The 13,541-nt window shown below is 56.7% G+C and overlaps 5 protein-coding genes across 5 annotated transcripts; 2 read left to right on the forward strand and 3 right to left on the reverse strand.

The window, feature by feature from the left end:
• Nucleotides 1–1,551: 1,551 nt before the first annotated feature.
• On the forward strand, nt 1,552–3,813 carry B0T26DRAFT_349108 (GatB/GatE catalytic domain-containing protein). Its single transcript, XM_060434544.1, has one exon. It carries the CDS (start codon nt 1,650–1,652, stop codon nt 3,549–3,551), a length of 1,902 nt encoding a protein of 633 aa, XP_060294255.1. The 5' UTR covers nt 1,552–1,649; the 3' UTR covers nt 3,552–3,813.
• Nucleotides 3,801–6,461, reverse strand: B0T26DRAFT_349140 (uncharacterized protein). The gene is made up of 4 exons (XM_060434545.1): nt 6,362–6,461; nt 4,770–6,114; nt 4,423–4,680; nt 3,801–4,360 (listed from the first exon to the last, which is right to left on the reverse strand). The coding sequence occupies exons 2-4, from the start codon at nt 6,064–6,066 to the stop codon at nt 4,050–4,052; spliced, it is 1,866 nt and encodes a 621-aa protein (XP_060294256.1). The 5' UTR covers nt 6,067–6,114; nt 6,362–6,461; the 3' UTR covers nt 3,801–4,049.
• A 1,773-nt stretch (nt 6,462–8,234) lies between these two features.
• B0T26DRAFT_715717 (uncharacterized protein) lies at nt 8,235–8,857 on the reverse strand. Its single transcript, XM_060442246.1, has 2 exons — nt 8,370–8,857; nt 8,235–8,308 (listed from the first exon to the last, which is right to left on the reverse strand). The coding sequence occupies exon 1, from the start codon at nt 8,837–8,839 to the stop codon at nt 8,525–8,527; it is 315 nt and encodes a 104-aa protein (XP_060294257.1). The 5' UTR covers nt 8,840–8,857; the 3' UTR covers nt 8,235–8,308; nt 8,370–8,524.
• Nucleotides 8,858–10,552: 1,695 nt separating this feature from the next.
• Nucleotides 10,553–11,821, reverse strand: B0T26DRAFT_650512 (uncharacterized protein; the record flags this gene model as incomplete). Its single annotated transcript, XM_060438188.1, has 1 exon — nt 10,553–11,821. A coding segment is annotated over one exon (1,269 nt), but the record flags the coding sequence as incomplete, so codon positions are not given.
• Nucleotides 11,822–12,744: 923 nt separating this feature from the next.
• B0T26DRAFT_813167 (Alpha/Beta hydrolase protein) lies at nt 12,745–13,527 on the forward strand (the record flags this gene model as incomplete). Its single annotated transcript, XM_060447326.1, has 2 exons — nt 12,745–13,068; nt 13,111–13,527. 2 exons carry the CDS (start codon nt 12,745–12,747, stop codon nt 13,525–13,527), a joined length of 741 nt encoding a protein of 246 aa, XP_060294259.1.
• Between the last annotated feature and the right edge of the window lie 14 nt (nt 13,528–13,541).

A 13,541-nucleotide genomic window follows, 5' to 3' on the forward strand; every position in this document is an offset into this window, starting at 1 on the left:
GAGGTCAGCGGCTCCAGTGCGCCCCAAAGCCCTAGAACATCCCCTTCCAAGTTGGCGGTGCGGGCACGGCTTGAAAGGCGTCGGCACGCCCTGGGCTGCTCGGGGCTTGCAAAGGCACAGCAAACCGATCAAAGGAGGCCTGATGGGTTGGATAAGTTCGTGGACAATTTGAAGGCACCGTGGAAATTTCCGAAAAGCCTATACAAAGGTATTGTTTTTGATGTGAATTGACCAATAACGGTGGGCAGTGGATTGTGGATAGATAAGGAACTCGGAACAGCTTAGGACATCAAAGGGCCAAGGTAAGGTAGGGAGGTGGTAGGTCTTGGGTCGGAGCATTAAATGGAATTTAAAGATAGCTGCTGTGTCTAATGTACGGGATGAGACAGGCACCTTACCTACCGTAGCTGATGGCACAGGTCGGGGGACGATGCAAGGAAGGCAAGTGCGTACGGATATTACCTTTACGTAAGGTGAGAGGTGAGGTAACATGGGAGGCAGGTAACGAAATATTCAGCAACCTGGAAACCTCACCCTCCCCACCCTCACCACTGGTACCAATTAGCGATTGCTTTCCAGCACTGAAGGTTCCCGCCACCAGCACCAGCACCGGGCTTCATGCCCGACGGCCTCGACAAACTCCATCACGATGTGTCTCAGATGGCAATGGCATTTCACCATTATACCCAGCACTCCTTTTAGTGCACATGGGCAGGGTTGTTTGAATGTGGCGGGGGACGTTTCCGTCGGCCGGACTACGCGGTCAAGTAATTAAGGTAAGGTCGGGTACCTTGATAATTCTCATTATCAGTATATGACCCAGGAAACCGACGAACCACGTGAAAGCCCCAAAACCCCTACGATGATAATGCACGTAGCTAGCTAGTGAGAACGTTCCGATCTATTAGATTTCGTGATTCGTCTCGGTCGGCTCGGCCGCTCGCAATCTGGTCAGAATATTTAAGCGTTCCTGACCAAAGGATCTCGTTCTATGCTCCGTGAGCGTGGGGTTGGGCGGGAATATGCCACCTCGCGACCGTAGAATCCCTAATTCTCCTGCGCAAGTTCTCGTCCAATTCTTCTGCTGGTTGATGTGGGCGACGCGAACCAAGACCTCCATGCTACGGAGAACAGCCCACTGCTCAACTGACACTTCCTCGACGTCGCTCGGCACCCAGCCCCAGAAGAATGCAGGAGCTTGCAGAAATAAATTCGTATCCTGGGGCTAACTAACATTCTTTTGGTCGAGAATCACTGGTTTCCAAGCTTGCCTCTTGGGGGGCATGCCGTTGAAACGGCACCACGGGCCCTTGATGAAATACACCGAGTATCCTAGGCCACCTCCCGAAGAACCAAGATGCAGGGCTAGGGTCTTGTAGCCACTAGGCTGTTTCGAGAACTGATTGCGAAGACCTTTTAAAACCGAAAAGGTAAATAGTGGGCCATGAAGCATTTGCCCGCCCCCACTTCTCAATCTCCCTGCCTGAGGCGCCACCCAAAGATAGCGTGGTCCAAAAACGCTCGGGGACGCTGGTTTCGGGTTCTCGACAGCTCCAGAGCTCAAAGCTTCGCCATAGCTTGAGCTTCTGCTGGTTTCCGTTGATCTATCTGCCGTCCGTCACAACACACACTGTCGCCACCGACTGGCCATGGCACGTATTTCCGCGGCAGTGCTCAGCAAATATCTCCTTTCCGGGGAACTTAGTTGCCGAGGGTGCCTGGGTGCTCGTCGCGTCTCCTTTTCGTCGGAGTCGGCCAGCTATTCCGCGAGACAAACACGCCACTTCACTGCTCGTGCGACTCCAATCACCGGCCCGGCTCCTGTCCCTGCTCTGGCCTTTCAATCCTCTAATCCCTCACCCGTTCCACTCCGACAGCAGCTCAAGGCTCAAGCGAGGGCTCTCAAGTCGTCGGGCGAGAAGCGCAAGAAGAACGCCGACAACCAGACGGTGCCGGGCTGGGAGCTGACAGTTGGCATCGAGATTCACGCCCAGTTGAACACGGCCCGCAAGCTCTTCTCCCCCGCCGCCGCCTCGTTCAACGACGCCCCCAATACCCATGTTGCCCTCTTCGACGTCGCTCTGCCAGGCTCCCAGCCCTCCTTCCAGTCCGACGCTCTGATCCCCGCCGTGCGAGCCGCCCTTGCCCTCGACTGCACCGTCCAGCCGGTCAGCCGCTTCGACCGCAAACACTACTTCCACTGGGACCAGCCCGCCGGTTACCAGATAACACAGTACTACGAACCTTTTGCCACCGACGGCCGGATCGTGTTATACCCGAGAGATGGCATTGCGCCCCAGGATGGCGAGGCCATTGAGGTTGGCATCAAACAAGTTCAGATGGAACAGGACACAGCCAAGACGACGGCCCAGCCCGGTGGCGTGCAGTGGCTCGACTTCAATCGCGTCGGCATGCCTCTGATTGAAGTCATCACCCTGCCGCAGATACACTACCCAGCGACAGCGGCTGCGCTCGTGCGCAAGGTGCAGATGCTGCTAAACTCGGTTGACGCGTGCGTCTCTGGCATGGAGGCTGGCGGCCTACGTGCCGATATCAATGTCTCGGTCCGGAGAAGCGACGATACCACGGGGCCCCTGGGCACACGCACCGAGATCAAGAACCTGAGCAGCTTCAAGGCGGTCGAGGATGCAATCATTGCCGAGCGGGATCGCCAGATAGCGCTTCTCGAGTCTGGTGGTGTTGTGGTGGGCGAGACTCGTGGGTGGTCGCTGGGAGGCACCGAGACCCGGCGTCTTCGCGGCAAGGAGGGGGAAGTTGACTACCGCTACATGCCAGACCCGGATCTCGGCCCCGTCGTCATTGACGATCAACTTGTTCGCCACTTGAAAGACTGGATGGGCGTTTTGCCAGATGCCGAGATTGACCAGCTGATTGGGGACTACGGGTTGAGCTCCAAGGACGCCTTATCGCTAATTCTGCTGGACGATGGCGCCCGTGTCCAGTACTTTTACAACGTTCTAGATGCCATAGAGGCGCGTCTCGGCTCCAATGCAGATCATGAGTCACTCGCCACGTCGTCTGGGCGCAGCCATGCGCTGCTCGTCGCCAATTGGTGTCTGCACGAGCTCGGGAAACTCACTGAGGTCTCGGCGGACCTTGGCATGACTCCGGAAGGCGAGTGCCGTGTTCCCTCGACTGACCTTGCAGCGATCCTCTACCACCTACACTCTAGGACTATTACGGCCAAGGTTGCCAAGGAGTTGCTTTGGAGCGTCTTCCGCGGAGAAATCGCCACCGGCGCGGTCACAGCGGTGGTTGAGGCGAATGGCCTATGGTTCAAAGAGTTGCCTGACGAGGAATATGCCGCCCTCGCCGACCAGGTCATCGAGGGCGAGGAAAAGGTCTTGGGAGAGTTTCTGCGCTTCCAGGATGGCAAGAGTAAGGCCTACCCGCATGGCAAGCTCATGTTCTTGGTCGGCAGAATGCTGCGGTCTGGTCCAGAGCAAATGATGGACCCAGTTTCTGCAGAAAGAGTGATGCGGGCCAGGATAGCTGAGGTCTATATTCCTGCGCTGCAGGCCAAGAAATAAAGCGGCTGCGAGTGCTGGCGGTTTTGCCACTCGAACTGAACATGGGATGTTAAATTTGCAGAGGGATGACATCCCGAGTCTCGATGACACTGGACCTTCATCCCATCCTGTGCCATAAAGCATGCCTATCCTATGACGCCGGGGCGCGCAAGCGAATGTTCAGAGACTTACGGAGTAACTACCATTGATTGATACCAGTTACGCCTCGAGCCTCGGCGATCGTGGATGTGATATGAAGTTTGAACTACATGTGGGCCTGTGACCACATCTCTTACACCAAAAAGCCCACGCGCCAGGTTTCATGGACCGATCCTGAGCTAAACGCGATTTTGCTTTCCAATCCACCTTCATAACATCATACATCATATCCCTAACTATTTAATAAAACAGATCAATAGAATCCCCTTTAGATCCCTCCACTCCTCGGGCCTAGGGGGGAATGGTTTGCTCAATAGGTACCCCATCCCCCTAGCTACCACACCACTCCCTTTCAACGCCTCACATCACAGCCGCCACTGTTGCCATGACAACCCCATACATCGCGCCGACAGTCAGCGTGTCGGCGCCGTGGAGATCCTGCTCGCCCCCAACGTCCGCAAGCCTGCGCTGCAGCGCCGTGACAGCCAGCCCCGCCACCAGAACCAGAGCCATGCGGCCCAGGAAGTCAGTGACGACGGGAAAACCTATCGTGGAAAGGACCATGGCTACGGCAGCGAGGCAGGCGGACTGCCCCAGGCTGATGGTTCGGTCGACAGGCTGGGGCGGCGGCCTGGCATTTCGAGGGGGTCTGGCGGGCGGCACGGATAGGCCTGATTTGATGCAAGGTAAGTAAGGGAAGAGAAGAGAAAAAAAGGGAAAAAGGGGTGCCTACCGAAACTCATCTTGCGCGGCATCGGGGTCAGCGCGTCGTCTGAAATGGCGGGCGACATGGCCGACGAGGAAGAATCCGAGATCGAGGCCGGCGGCCGGTCTGGCGCGAGGCACACGAGGTCCTCGGCTGGATCGAGGAAGCGCGTCTCGATCTCGGCGATGGGGTTCTGCGTCGCCAGGTACGTGCGGTAGTCCTCCACGTCGGCCATGGCCGCGCGCGACAGGTGCTGCGTCTCGGCGAACGAGGTGAGCACGTGGTCTGCTTGCGTCGTCAGCGGCTGTCACCTGGATAGGTAGGTAGATGCCTACAGGCGCGTCTTGGGGGCAGGTAGAGCGGGCTGTTCTTACTGTACTGTCCTAGCTTGAACCCTATCTTGCCGAGCAGGTCCGTCTTGTGCCACTGCAGCTCGCCCCCGGACATGTACTCCGCCCGCCTCGAGGCCGGGAGGATGAGCTCTGGGTTCTGCAGCCGGCGGGTCTGCGTGTCGGCCGTGTCGAGGCGGTGGAGCTGCTCTTCCAGCTCGCTAAGCTCGTCCTGCAGGTGGAGCAACAGCCGGTGGTTGAGGGCCTCGAAGCGGCGATAGATGGGCTTGATGCTCGGCTCCCCCTTGGCGGTCGGCATCTCCTTTGCTCCGCCCGATCGCCGCCGTGACCGGCCACGCGTGTTGGAGAGCTTGGCCGACAGCAGCTCGTAGCCGGACATTGGGAGCTTTTCTGCCCTGGGCAAATGCTTCGTGTGACCTTGCCCACGGCCCGGCAGTCTCGGCTGGAGCTCGTTGGGTGGGAAGTGGGGGTGTTTTGCTGATCCCCGGGGCATCTCGGGGGTCCCGTAGCGGGATTCGGCATCTATCCCGGAGGGAAAACGCCGCTGTCGTGTGTGCGCGGGCCGTGTTTGCTCGGGTTTCCGGGTGTCATCATGACCATCCTCGGATGACGGAGGCGACCTCTGCCGGAAGGTCGTAGAGAGTATTTCACCATCGAGGCTCGGCTCAGGGGTCGTGGCATATGTATCGGCCGCACTTGCTTGACCGTTGCTATCGACGCTCGATGGCGACCAAGCGCTGCGTGGTGACCAGTTGTTGGCGGCTTCGGCGATTGTGCGCCGGATCTGCTCCTCGGTCACGACTGGGGAATCCGATTCCAAGAAGCTGAGGGCGTCGGGCTTGTGAGGACTTTCCGTCTCTGCGGGTTCCGTGGTCTCCGCTTCCCCATGATGGTCAACGGCGGTTTGCATCAAAAGGGGTGGGCTGCTACCGCCCGGTTGCCCCACAGTACTAGTATGAGAGATCTCAGGGGTCAAAGCTACAGGGTTGGCGCGAGTGCAAAAGGGTGCGACGCTGTCGGCGTCATCCGAATTGAAGTCGACAGCTCGGGTCGAGCGGTCTTCATCATTATCGGCGGCGACAACTAGCTCAGAACCCCGGGAGGAGTAGCGGCGAATGGCAGGCGTGTCCCCCTTCGGCAGCGACATGGCAGTTCTCTGCCCAGCATTGTTGCGCTTTGAGCTTCTGAATCGCGATGCGTCCTTGCAGTTGTAACCGTCTTGGTGCTGTTCACTGGGCTGCCACTCTCGGTATCTCTCCTTGCCCGTTCGTCCAGAGGACGTGAGAGTATCGGCGGAACTATCCGAGTCCGAGGCAAGCATTTGTTGCCCCCTCTCAGCAGGCCCTCCTGCCTCAGCCAGGGGCAAAGCCTTGGTTGCCAAGTTAGCAGCATCTTCTTCGTTTGCTGCCGGTGCGAGACATAGTGGCGACATATCCTCGGGGGATCAACGCCAAGCCTGGCAAAGAGCTGCCACGAAAAGTGGTCAATAAAATGCAAGCAACGCACACCAAGATGGCAATCCCTTGGCAAGAACCACAGAAACCGCAAGCCAAAACGGTAAGAGTGCACACGACTGAGAAGGGAGAAAAGAAAATGGGCGGGCGCTCCCCTCCTACCTGCGAAAGAACCTTGCTTTGGACGGCCACAGAAAGCCGGACGGATCAGATTGTGTGGGGCGAGGTGGTGGCACAAGGGATGATGTGGTCAGGTTGGTCGGCGACACAGTCCGCATCAACAATCGTCAAGTCAAGAATCTCGTAGAGCATCAGCGACGACAGCACGACCCCGGCAATTCCAGTGACAGAGACGAGCATTTTGAAGACGGAGAGCTAGGACGCGGATGGAATGCCGGTGTCGGTGGACAGGAGCGAGTCTCGAGCAGCTACACGCACAGCAATTGTGGCCTGATAATTCTGTCATTGATGTTTTATATCCCACTCGGTTGCCAGCAAGGGGGGGGAGGGGGGGGGAGATGCCCAGAGCAGAGCAGAGCGCGACAGGTGGAGGGAGGAAAGCGGGTGCCGTTGTTTGCTAGCGGTGGCTGATCGTTCGCCCGCTTCCGCGGGACAAAGCCAAGCAAGCGTGCGACCCAGGAGTTCCTTTGGCTTGCACTAGAGATGGGAGCTACCTACCCAAGGTAAAGTCTCGTGGGTGCGCCCAGCAGTGGTGAATGAGCGATTGTTCCGATCGTCGTGCGCGTGCCAGTCTGTTGTCTCACACCACACATACACATGTTTCAGGATCACAGGCAAAAGCCACGGGATAGGGGACCAGGGGCTTGGGGGCTTATTGGGGGATTTAGGATTGGGGATTGGTGAGCATGGATGTTTGAGTGTGGGTGCAGCGGCGTTTTCCGGGCCCTCTTTGGGGCAACGCGACGACGCGTTACGGACCGTGCGGCAAGCACAACTAACATCCCGGGCGTTTCCGATAGCGGGCATTGCCCGCCGAGGCCCTCTTCTGAAACTTTTTGATCTTACTTCGGTTTAGGTACCTAAGTAGACATCGGGAAGCGATCTTTAGGCTCGGATATGACTACCATGATCTAAAATAGGGTAAAAGTGAGTTGCGGACCCAATTTTGGGACGCTAGTCCGCCGCCAAATACTAACGTTTTTTTTCTTATCAAGAAACCACTGTACACTAACCCACTGAAACTACCGTTGGTTCCCAGAGCGTGAGTTTAATTTACCCGAGTTGAATTTTGCTTCTCTAGTAAACAGCCTACTGAAGAAGCCTGAACTAATGAAAGCGGTGGAAGTCTGATCTAATCTTACTACCTGACCATGTAGCCAGATTTGCATTGGCGTGGTAATGACCATGCTCATGACGTTTTGATGCTCAAATTTATAAACTTGAAACCATTTTCCCTTTCGGACTCACGTCTCTACGTCAACCCCTTTTCACGCACCACGCCATCCCTTCCATTAACTGTTAGTATGGACAGCCTCTACCGCAGACTTGCAACTCCTAATATGACGCTGCTATCTATCCTTCCGGTTATATGTCCTACCCGGAGTCTTACAACCCGGATTCGGGCAAGTGAACTCCTCACTTAGGGTGGCATTTGCATCATCGCGGTGCTTGGCCGTCGGTGTCGCCACAGATCGGCGCTTAGGGCGGATGCGGTATCGCAAACGTCGCATTTGTAGCGTTTCTCATGCCTTCGGGTGATGTGTTTGCTGGGTGTTTGGGATAGTATACCAAGGGCCCCTCCTTCGCCCCGCTTGTCCAGCTCCCGCTGCATGGCGATATCGAAGCGGCTCCTCATCTCGCCTGCCGTTTCAACCTGTACTTTCCACATCGTCCCAACTACTGCATTCGGCCCTGCACAAAGAAACGCCGTCGCCATACCCAATGGCTCGTCACCCTTGCCGTGCGCCTCTCTCACTAACTAGCACGCCGTGAGCATGACCAGCGACGCAGCCACATAGGAGTTAAATATGTCGGCCACCGTGAATAGTGATGATGAGTAGTTCGGGCCGGCGTTGACCAGAAGTTTCGCGATTTCCGGCTGCCCCAAGTGAATGGCTGGTTGAATTGGTCTGAGCCCTACGACGGAGTCTTCAGAATTAATAGAGCTCGCTTTCTAGGAGTTGCGTAGTAAAAAACTCGCAACCCTTACATTTCCCTATTCAAGGCCGCGGAAATTGCAGGCCGACCGCTTGGCTGCTCATAGAGATGCATAACGCAGATACTCTGAGCGGGGAATTCTCTTCGGGGAACTGGGATATCCGGCCCGTCTTGACCCCGGAGTCGTAACCAACACGTACGAGAGAGTCAAGCCCGGGGGACGCTGCCAACAGTTGGATGCCTCAATACACGAGCCTGTCCCGAGCTATCCCCACGTGAATCTGGGAGTAGTGCCATGTATAAGCCTCGTCCACGGCTACCACCAGCCGATCCGATACCCATTATTGTAGGCTCATCGCCTATCCGCGTGACGATACGGAGCTTCAGTCGGATTCCCCTGTTGTCAATGGGTATCGCCATGGCGGTCCCGCGGGTGTGGGATGACTTTATCGCTGATGCGCTTGTTAACAGAAAGACCGAGAAAGAAGCTTGATAAACAGCATAGGTGGGGAGCATTCCCATTCTGGATGTCGAGGTTCAATAGTATTAATCCTAATTTTTCATATGGCCAGATATGGGCCACGGGATAGACTAGCACATTCCCGTAGGATGGTAGATAACATCCCAGCGCGGTTTTGAGGATGGTACATAATATACTGGTATATGAATTTAACATGGTACACAATATACCAGCACACATAGAATTACACTACTACATGATATATCAGTTCATGACATATGTGAAGGCAGGCATAAACGAGAGTCAAGGCTGCAAGTAAGAAATGACTGAATTCGTAAATAACTAAACTAAAGAAGGGAAAAGGAAAGGAAGAAGCCTGCGGTTCCTGCAGGCCGTGGTTTTGTGGTTGGCAGGGGCGATTAGGCTAGTCCTAATCGGGAAGGGTGGGGCGACGGGGTAGAACCTGCAGCCAGGGCATAGTTGCGGCACCACAGACCATAGTTCGGCCGTACCGTGACAACATACTAGCCCAAATATACTAGTACGTAGCAGTGACCTAGAACAGGGCTCGCACCAAGCCGCACGGCAAGGGTAGGGCGGATTGAACTACTTCTTGATTTAGCTGGCGCCTAGGAAAGAATAGTCGTGCGGTAGGCAGGAGGACGGATGGAGCCGCCATTATGCAGTAGGCGCAGAACCGCCAAACGGAGCGTGAATACACTGGCTACGGAGTCTATTTCTTAGGGCCCCCGTTATTTTTTTCCCGTTGGGGGGGCCAGAAATGGGCCAGCAAATTGCAAACTCCAGCTACCTTAACTTTGTGGGTGCACGCCTCAACAAGTTGACTGAAACGCCGTTGAAGAGAGAGAGGAGATGGGTCAGGCACTGACACACAGATACACGCAGCGCCTCACACATGATTTTACTGACCGTCCCGGGCTGGGGCGACGTCGATAAATCTCCACGATGTTGTGTTATGGCAGGTTTCCAAAGTCCAGAGACGACCACGCTTGCCTAGAACCCGGTCGACAGGGCAACCAACCAGACGCCGAGCGCTTGCTTGCTCCTATCAATCTCTAGCAAAGTGAGGAAATAGGCGGCAAATTGCTGAGCACAATCTCGTTCGGCAGTTTCGTTGTCCCAGCACCAGGCGTCCCTGCAGCTCCTCGCATCTCGGCGGTCTGCTTGACTTCGATCAAGGGCACTGTGAAGGCCCAGGAAGCGAGCAGGCAACGGACGATGATAGCGACATCGGGCACTTCGAGGGCGCCGTTCTCCCTGAACCTATTTTTCACGTCTTGTACAGATTCAAGGTTCCCAACACCTGGCTCTGCCGAACCCGCAACCGCGGCTTCTCCAGTCTTCCTGGCTACCGCTGCTCTGTATGACTTCTCCAACTCCCGCCCCGCAGCCTCGACAATATCACCCTCCTGAACCAGCCTCCCGCAAGAAGCTGGTAATCCCCGTGTCTGAGGTGGCGCTTGCGATGTGTCCGTTTGTTCGCCGGGCATCGGCCGCCCGACAACCATAGCGATGGCCCTCTCCAAAAGATTCGAGTACCGCGCAAAGATGGCCACTGCGTCTGGCGCGTTGCTGTGCTCCGAAGGGAACGTGTAGTTGACCCAAGAGTGTCCCTCAGCCGCGCACCGACCCGAAACGTTGTCGCCAAACAGATGGTCGTCCTCTTGGCTGCCGTGCAGCATGTCGACCAGGCTCTCTAGTGCCACGACGCACTCGCCCATGTCTTCCTCTGAGCCAGTGGCCGTGAATCGCACGGCCTCGACGACATTGGGATTCGCTTGTGGCACAAGGCCGCCGAACGCGATCTGCGCGACGGCGTGCGGCCACTTACCGAGCTCCGTTTCGCGGTCGGCATGGAGGATTGCCCCGAAGCTCGGGCCGGGAGACTTTTGCACGTCTGCGCCTCCGTATACTCCGTACAAGGCATCAATGAGCTTATCGCCGGGGAGTCGGCGGAGGAACTCGAGAGAGTCGCCGCCGAACGCACGCTTGTCGATTATATTGCCTCCCTCCTGGATAGCCGTGAGGACCTCGTCGGTGACGTATACAGAGATAACCCAGTCCCTGTTCTGCGCGAACGGGATGCTGCCGCACGCTAAGTGCTTGGCCATCAGAGTCGTGTAGCCGGCACCCAGCGAAGGTGCGTGCCGCGGCAGCCGCGGCCCCTGAACCAGCGCCGCCGACCACGACGCCTCGGCATGGCTGACGTCAAGCGAAAGACCAAAGCCGCCAAAGCCAGACAGATAAAGAGATCGGTCTTGACGCGTAAAGACCATGCCAGTAATTATGGCCAGCGCAGCGAGCTCTTCTCGTGTCACTCGTATGCACGCCCGGCCGCGGACGATCCAGGTCGATGTGAGTCGGCAGAGGCCCGTTTTGGTTTTTCTTTTTTTACTCCTGGCGACAGTGGCATTCGGTAACTGGTCTTGTTGCCGCGGGCGCGGCGGTTTTTGAAGTTCCCGACATGTAGACACCAACTTCTTCGTCTCGTGCGCGTCTAGGTATCGAGCGAACGACTCCGGCTTTATGACATGGTTATCGTGCTCAGCAGAGCCGACTCGACGGAGAAAGCGGCAAACGTATTTGTCGGCTCTCCAGTCCTCTGGCCACTGGTCTGAAGGAGCGCGGGAGGCGATGAAGCTCAGGATAGATTCGTATAGCGTCACCCACGTATGGTCCGAATGGCTCTCAAAGGCGAGGTCGAGAGAACTGCTCGTCCACCTGGCCCGATCGCCTTCCTCAATAAGGCCCGAGATGGTCGGCACCTTGAGCTCGGCAGTTTGGCGACCGAAAAGGGCAGGGATCCAATGCACTTGTTTGGTGTGGAAGCAACCGACGGCTGCTGGGGTGGACGTAAAGCGCCGCTCGTCGTGTTCGCGAACGCGCCGCGCTCGCTCAATCAAAAGGGCGGCCACGGCAAGACCAATTGCAAACAGACCCAGGAAAGTCCCGATTGTTTGGGCTACCACCCAAGGATCCTCCTCGGGCGCAGCTGTCGCCTCGATAAGCTGTCTTGTATACATGATGACACAGATATAAACAAGCAAGAGGGTCTGTGGTGTTTATTCTTTGCTCGGGTCTCGATAAGGCTCCCGTGTCGCTACGCGACCTCTTGTGGCTGAGGCTGAGTCGCATTAATCAGCCAAATGAATCCAAAAGCGGCTCTCCGGCGGCTAGAAGAACAACCAGCCCAAGGCTTCTAATAGGCTCTCGCACAACACACAACACACACTTCAACAGACTCAACCAGGGCAATTGACAACCATCACGAGTGCCGTAATCTAACAAGAAACAGTCCCTGTTGCAAGTTCGCAGATTACTCGCAGTCCCACAGCACACGCTGCAATAGAGATCGAATTACGACTCCTAATTAAATTAATACCACTCCGTGCTCGCCAAACCGGACGGCCCCGTGTCCATGGTCCTCGGATCGGATTCGACACAGCTAGAGCAGAGGCCTGTTGGGGCCGAAGAAATGCTCGTCGGTACTCTCCGACTTCCCACCAATGATTGCCAACTCCGCAAAGCTGCAATAGTATTCCAGCGCTAGGTTTCCGGGTTCCAACCTTACCCTCGGCTAAAGTGTTTCGGAAGGCGTGGACGGGAATAGGAATGGCTCGGCCGCCAAGCCAGCGGCATGTGCGCTCCAAATTAATTCATCTACTACCGACATCCAAAGCTACGCCTACAACGCGCACCCCGTAGATGCAAGCCGATGATGACAACCGAGTCAATATACCGAGTCCAGGATGGTAGCCGCGTCCTGATACCGAGATGGCCAGCAATAAAGGGGTCACTTGGAAGTTTGCCATCAAGAGCAAAACGCACAAGTAGGAATAAGTAGGGGAGGCAGGCTGTGGTGGTTTGGACGGACCAAACCTCGCTCGCTCGCTCCCTACGAGATAGCGCCACTATCAACCAAGGCGGTTCTAGTCAGGTTCTCAACATGGTGTCCAAGGCCCTTAGCACAGCGCTCGTTCTCCTCGGAGCCGCGCGGCCCATCTTCGGCGCGAAGCCATCCCCGGGCTGCGGTAAGGCTCCCAAGCTGGTAACGCCGGTCGCCGCCACCACACCCGGTTTGAGCATCACTTCGGGCGGCACAGCACGCCAGTACTTTGTCAAGCTCCCCGCCAACTACGACTACAACCACCCATACCGCCTAATCTTCACCATGCACGCCGTGGGAGGCAGCGGCCAGCAGATCTCGAGCGGCGCCAACGCCTACTATAGCCTCCCGTCCCTAATCAACGACACCACCGGGGTCATCTACGTAGCACCCACGGGCACCAGTGGCAGTCTCGGCCTCGGCTAGTGGAACAACGGCGGTTCCGACGTCGCCTTCGTCAAGGACATCATCAAAGCCGTCGAAGACGACCTCTGCATCGACCAAAACCTCCGTTTCTCGACAGGCTTCAGCCACGGCGCCGCCATGTCCTTCATCCTCGCGTGCGCCCTCGGCAAGGACCTCCGCGCTGTGGCCGTGCTGTCGGGGAGTCCGCAAATCAGCGGCGGCACCGAGCCTGTGGCCTGGTATTCGCAGCACGGCACCCGCGATCAGGTGCTTCCCATTGCCGGTGGCCGCCAGATGCGCGACAGGTTCGTGCGGTTTGGGTTGGCTAAATTGGGTCTTACCCCTGACAGTGACCATACGCCCAGTCCAAAGGACCCTGGTGCGGCACGGACGTTCTCAGATGTCTATACTTGGGAATTCTTCTCGCAGTTCAAGTAGGAAATGACACAAGG

This window comes from Lasiosphaeria miniovina, assembly GCF_030549165.1.
Source record: "Lasiosphaeria miniovina strain SMH2392-1A chromosome Unknown B0T26scaffold_5, whole genome shotgun sequence".
Lineage (NCBI taxonomy): Eukaryota > Fungi > Ascomycota > Sordariomycetes > Sordariales > Lasiosphaeriaceae > Lasiosphaeria > Lasiosphaeria miniovina.

Excerpts from the sequence above, each read along its gene's own strand:
- B0T26DRAFT_349108 (XM_060434544.1), top strand. The coding sequence starts at position 1,650 with ATGGCACGTATTTCCGCGGCAGTGCTCAGCAAATATCTCCTTTCCGGG.
- B0T26DRAFT_349140 (XM_060434545.1), bottom strand. The coding sequence starts at position 6,066 with ATGCTTGCCTCGGACTCGGATAGTTCCGCCGATACTCTCACGTCCTCT. Across the intron at positions 4,681-4,769 it reads GTTCAAGCTAGGACAGTACA|ACCACGTGCTCACCTCGTTC; the intron begins GTAAGAACAGCC and ends CGACGCAAGCAG. Across the intron at positions 4,361-4,422 it reads GCCGCGCAAGATGAGTTTCG|GCCTATCCGTGCCGCCCGCC; the intron begins GTAGGCACCCCT and ends GCATCAAATCAG.
- B0T26DRAFT_715717 (XM_060442246.1), bottom strand. The coding sequence starts at position 8,839 with ATGGGAATGCTCCCCACCTATGCTGTTTATCAAGCTTCTTTCTCGGTC.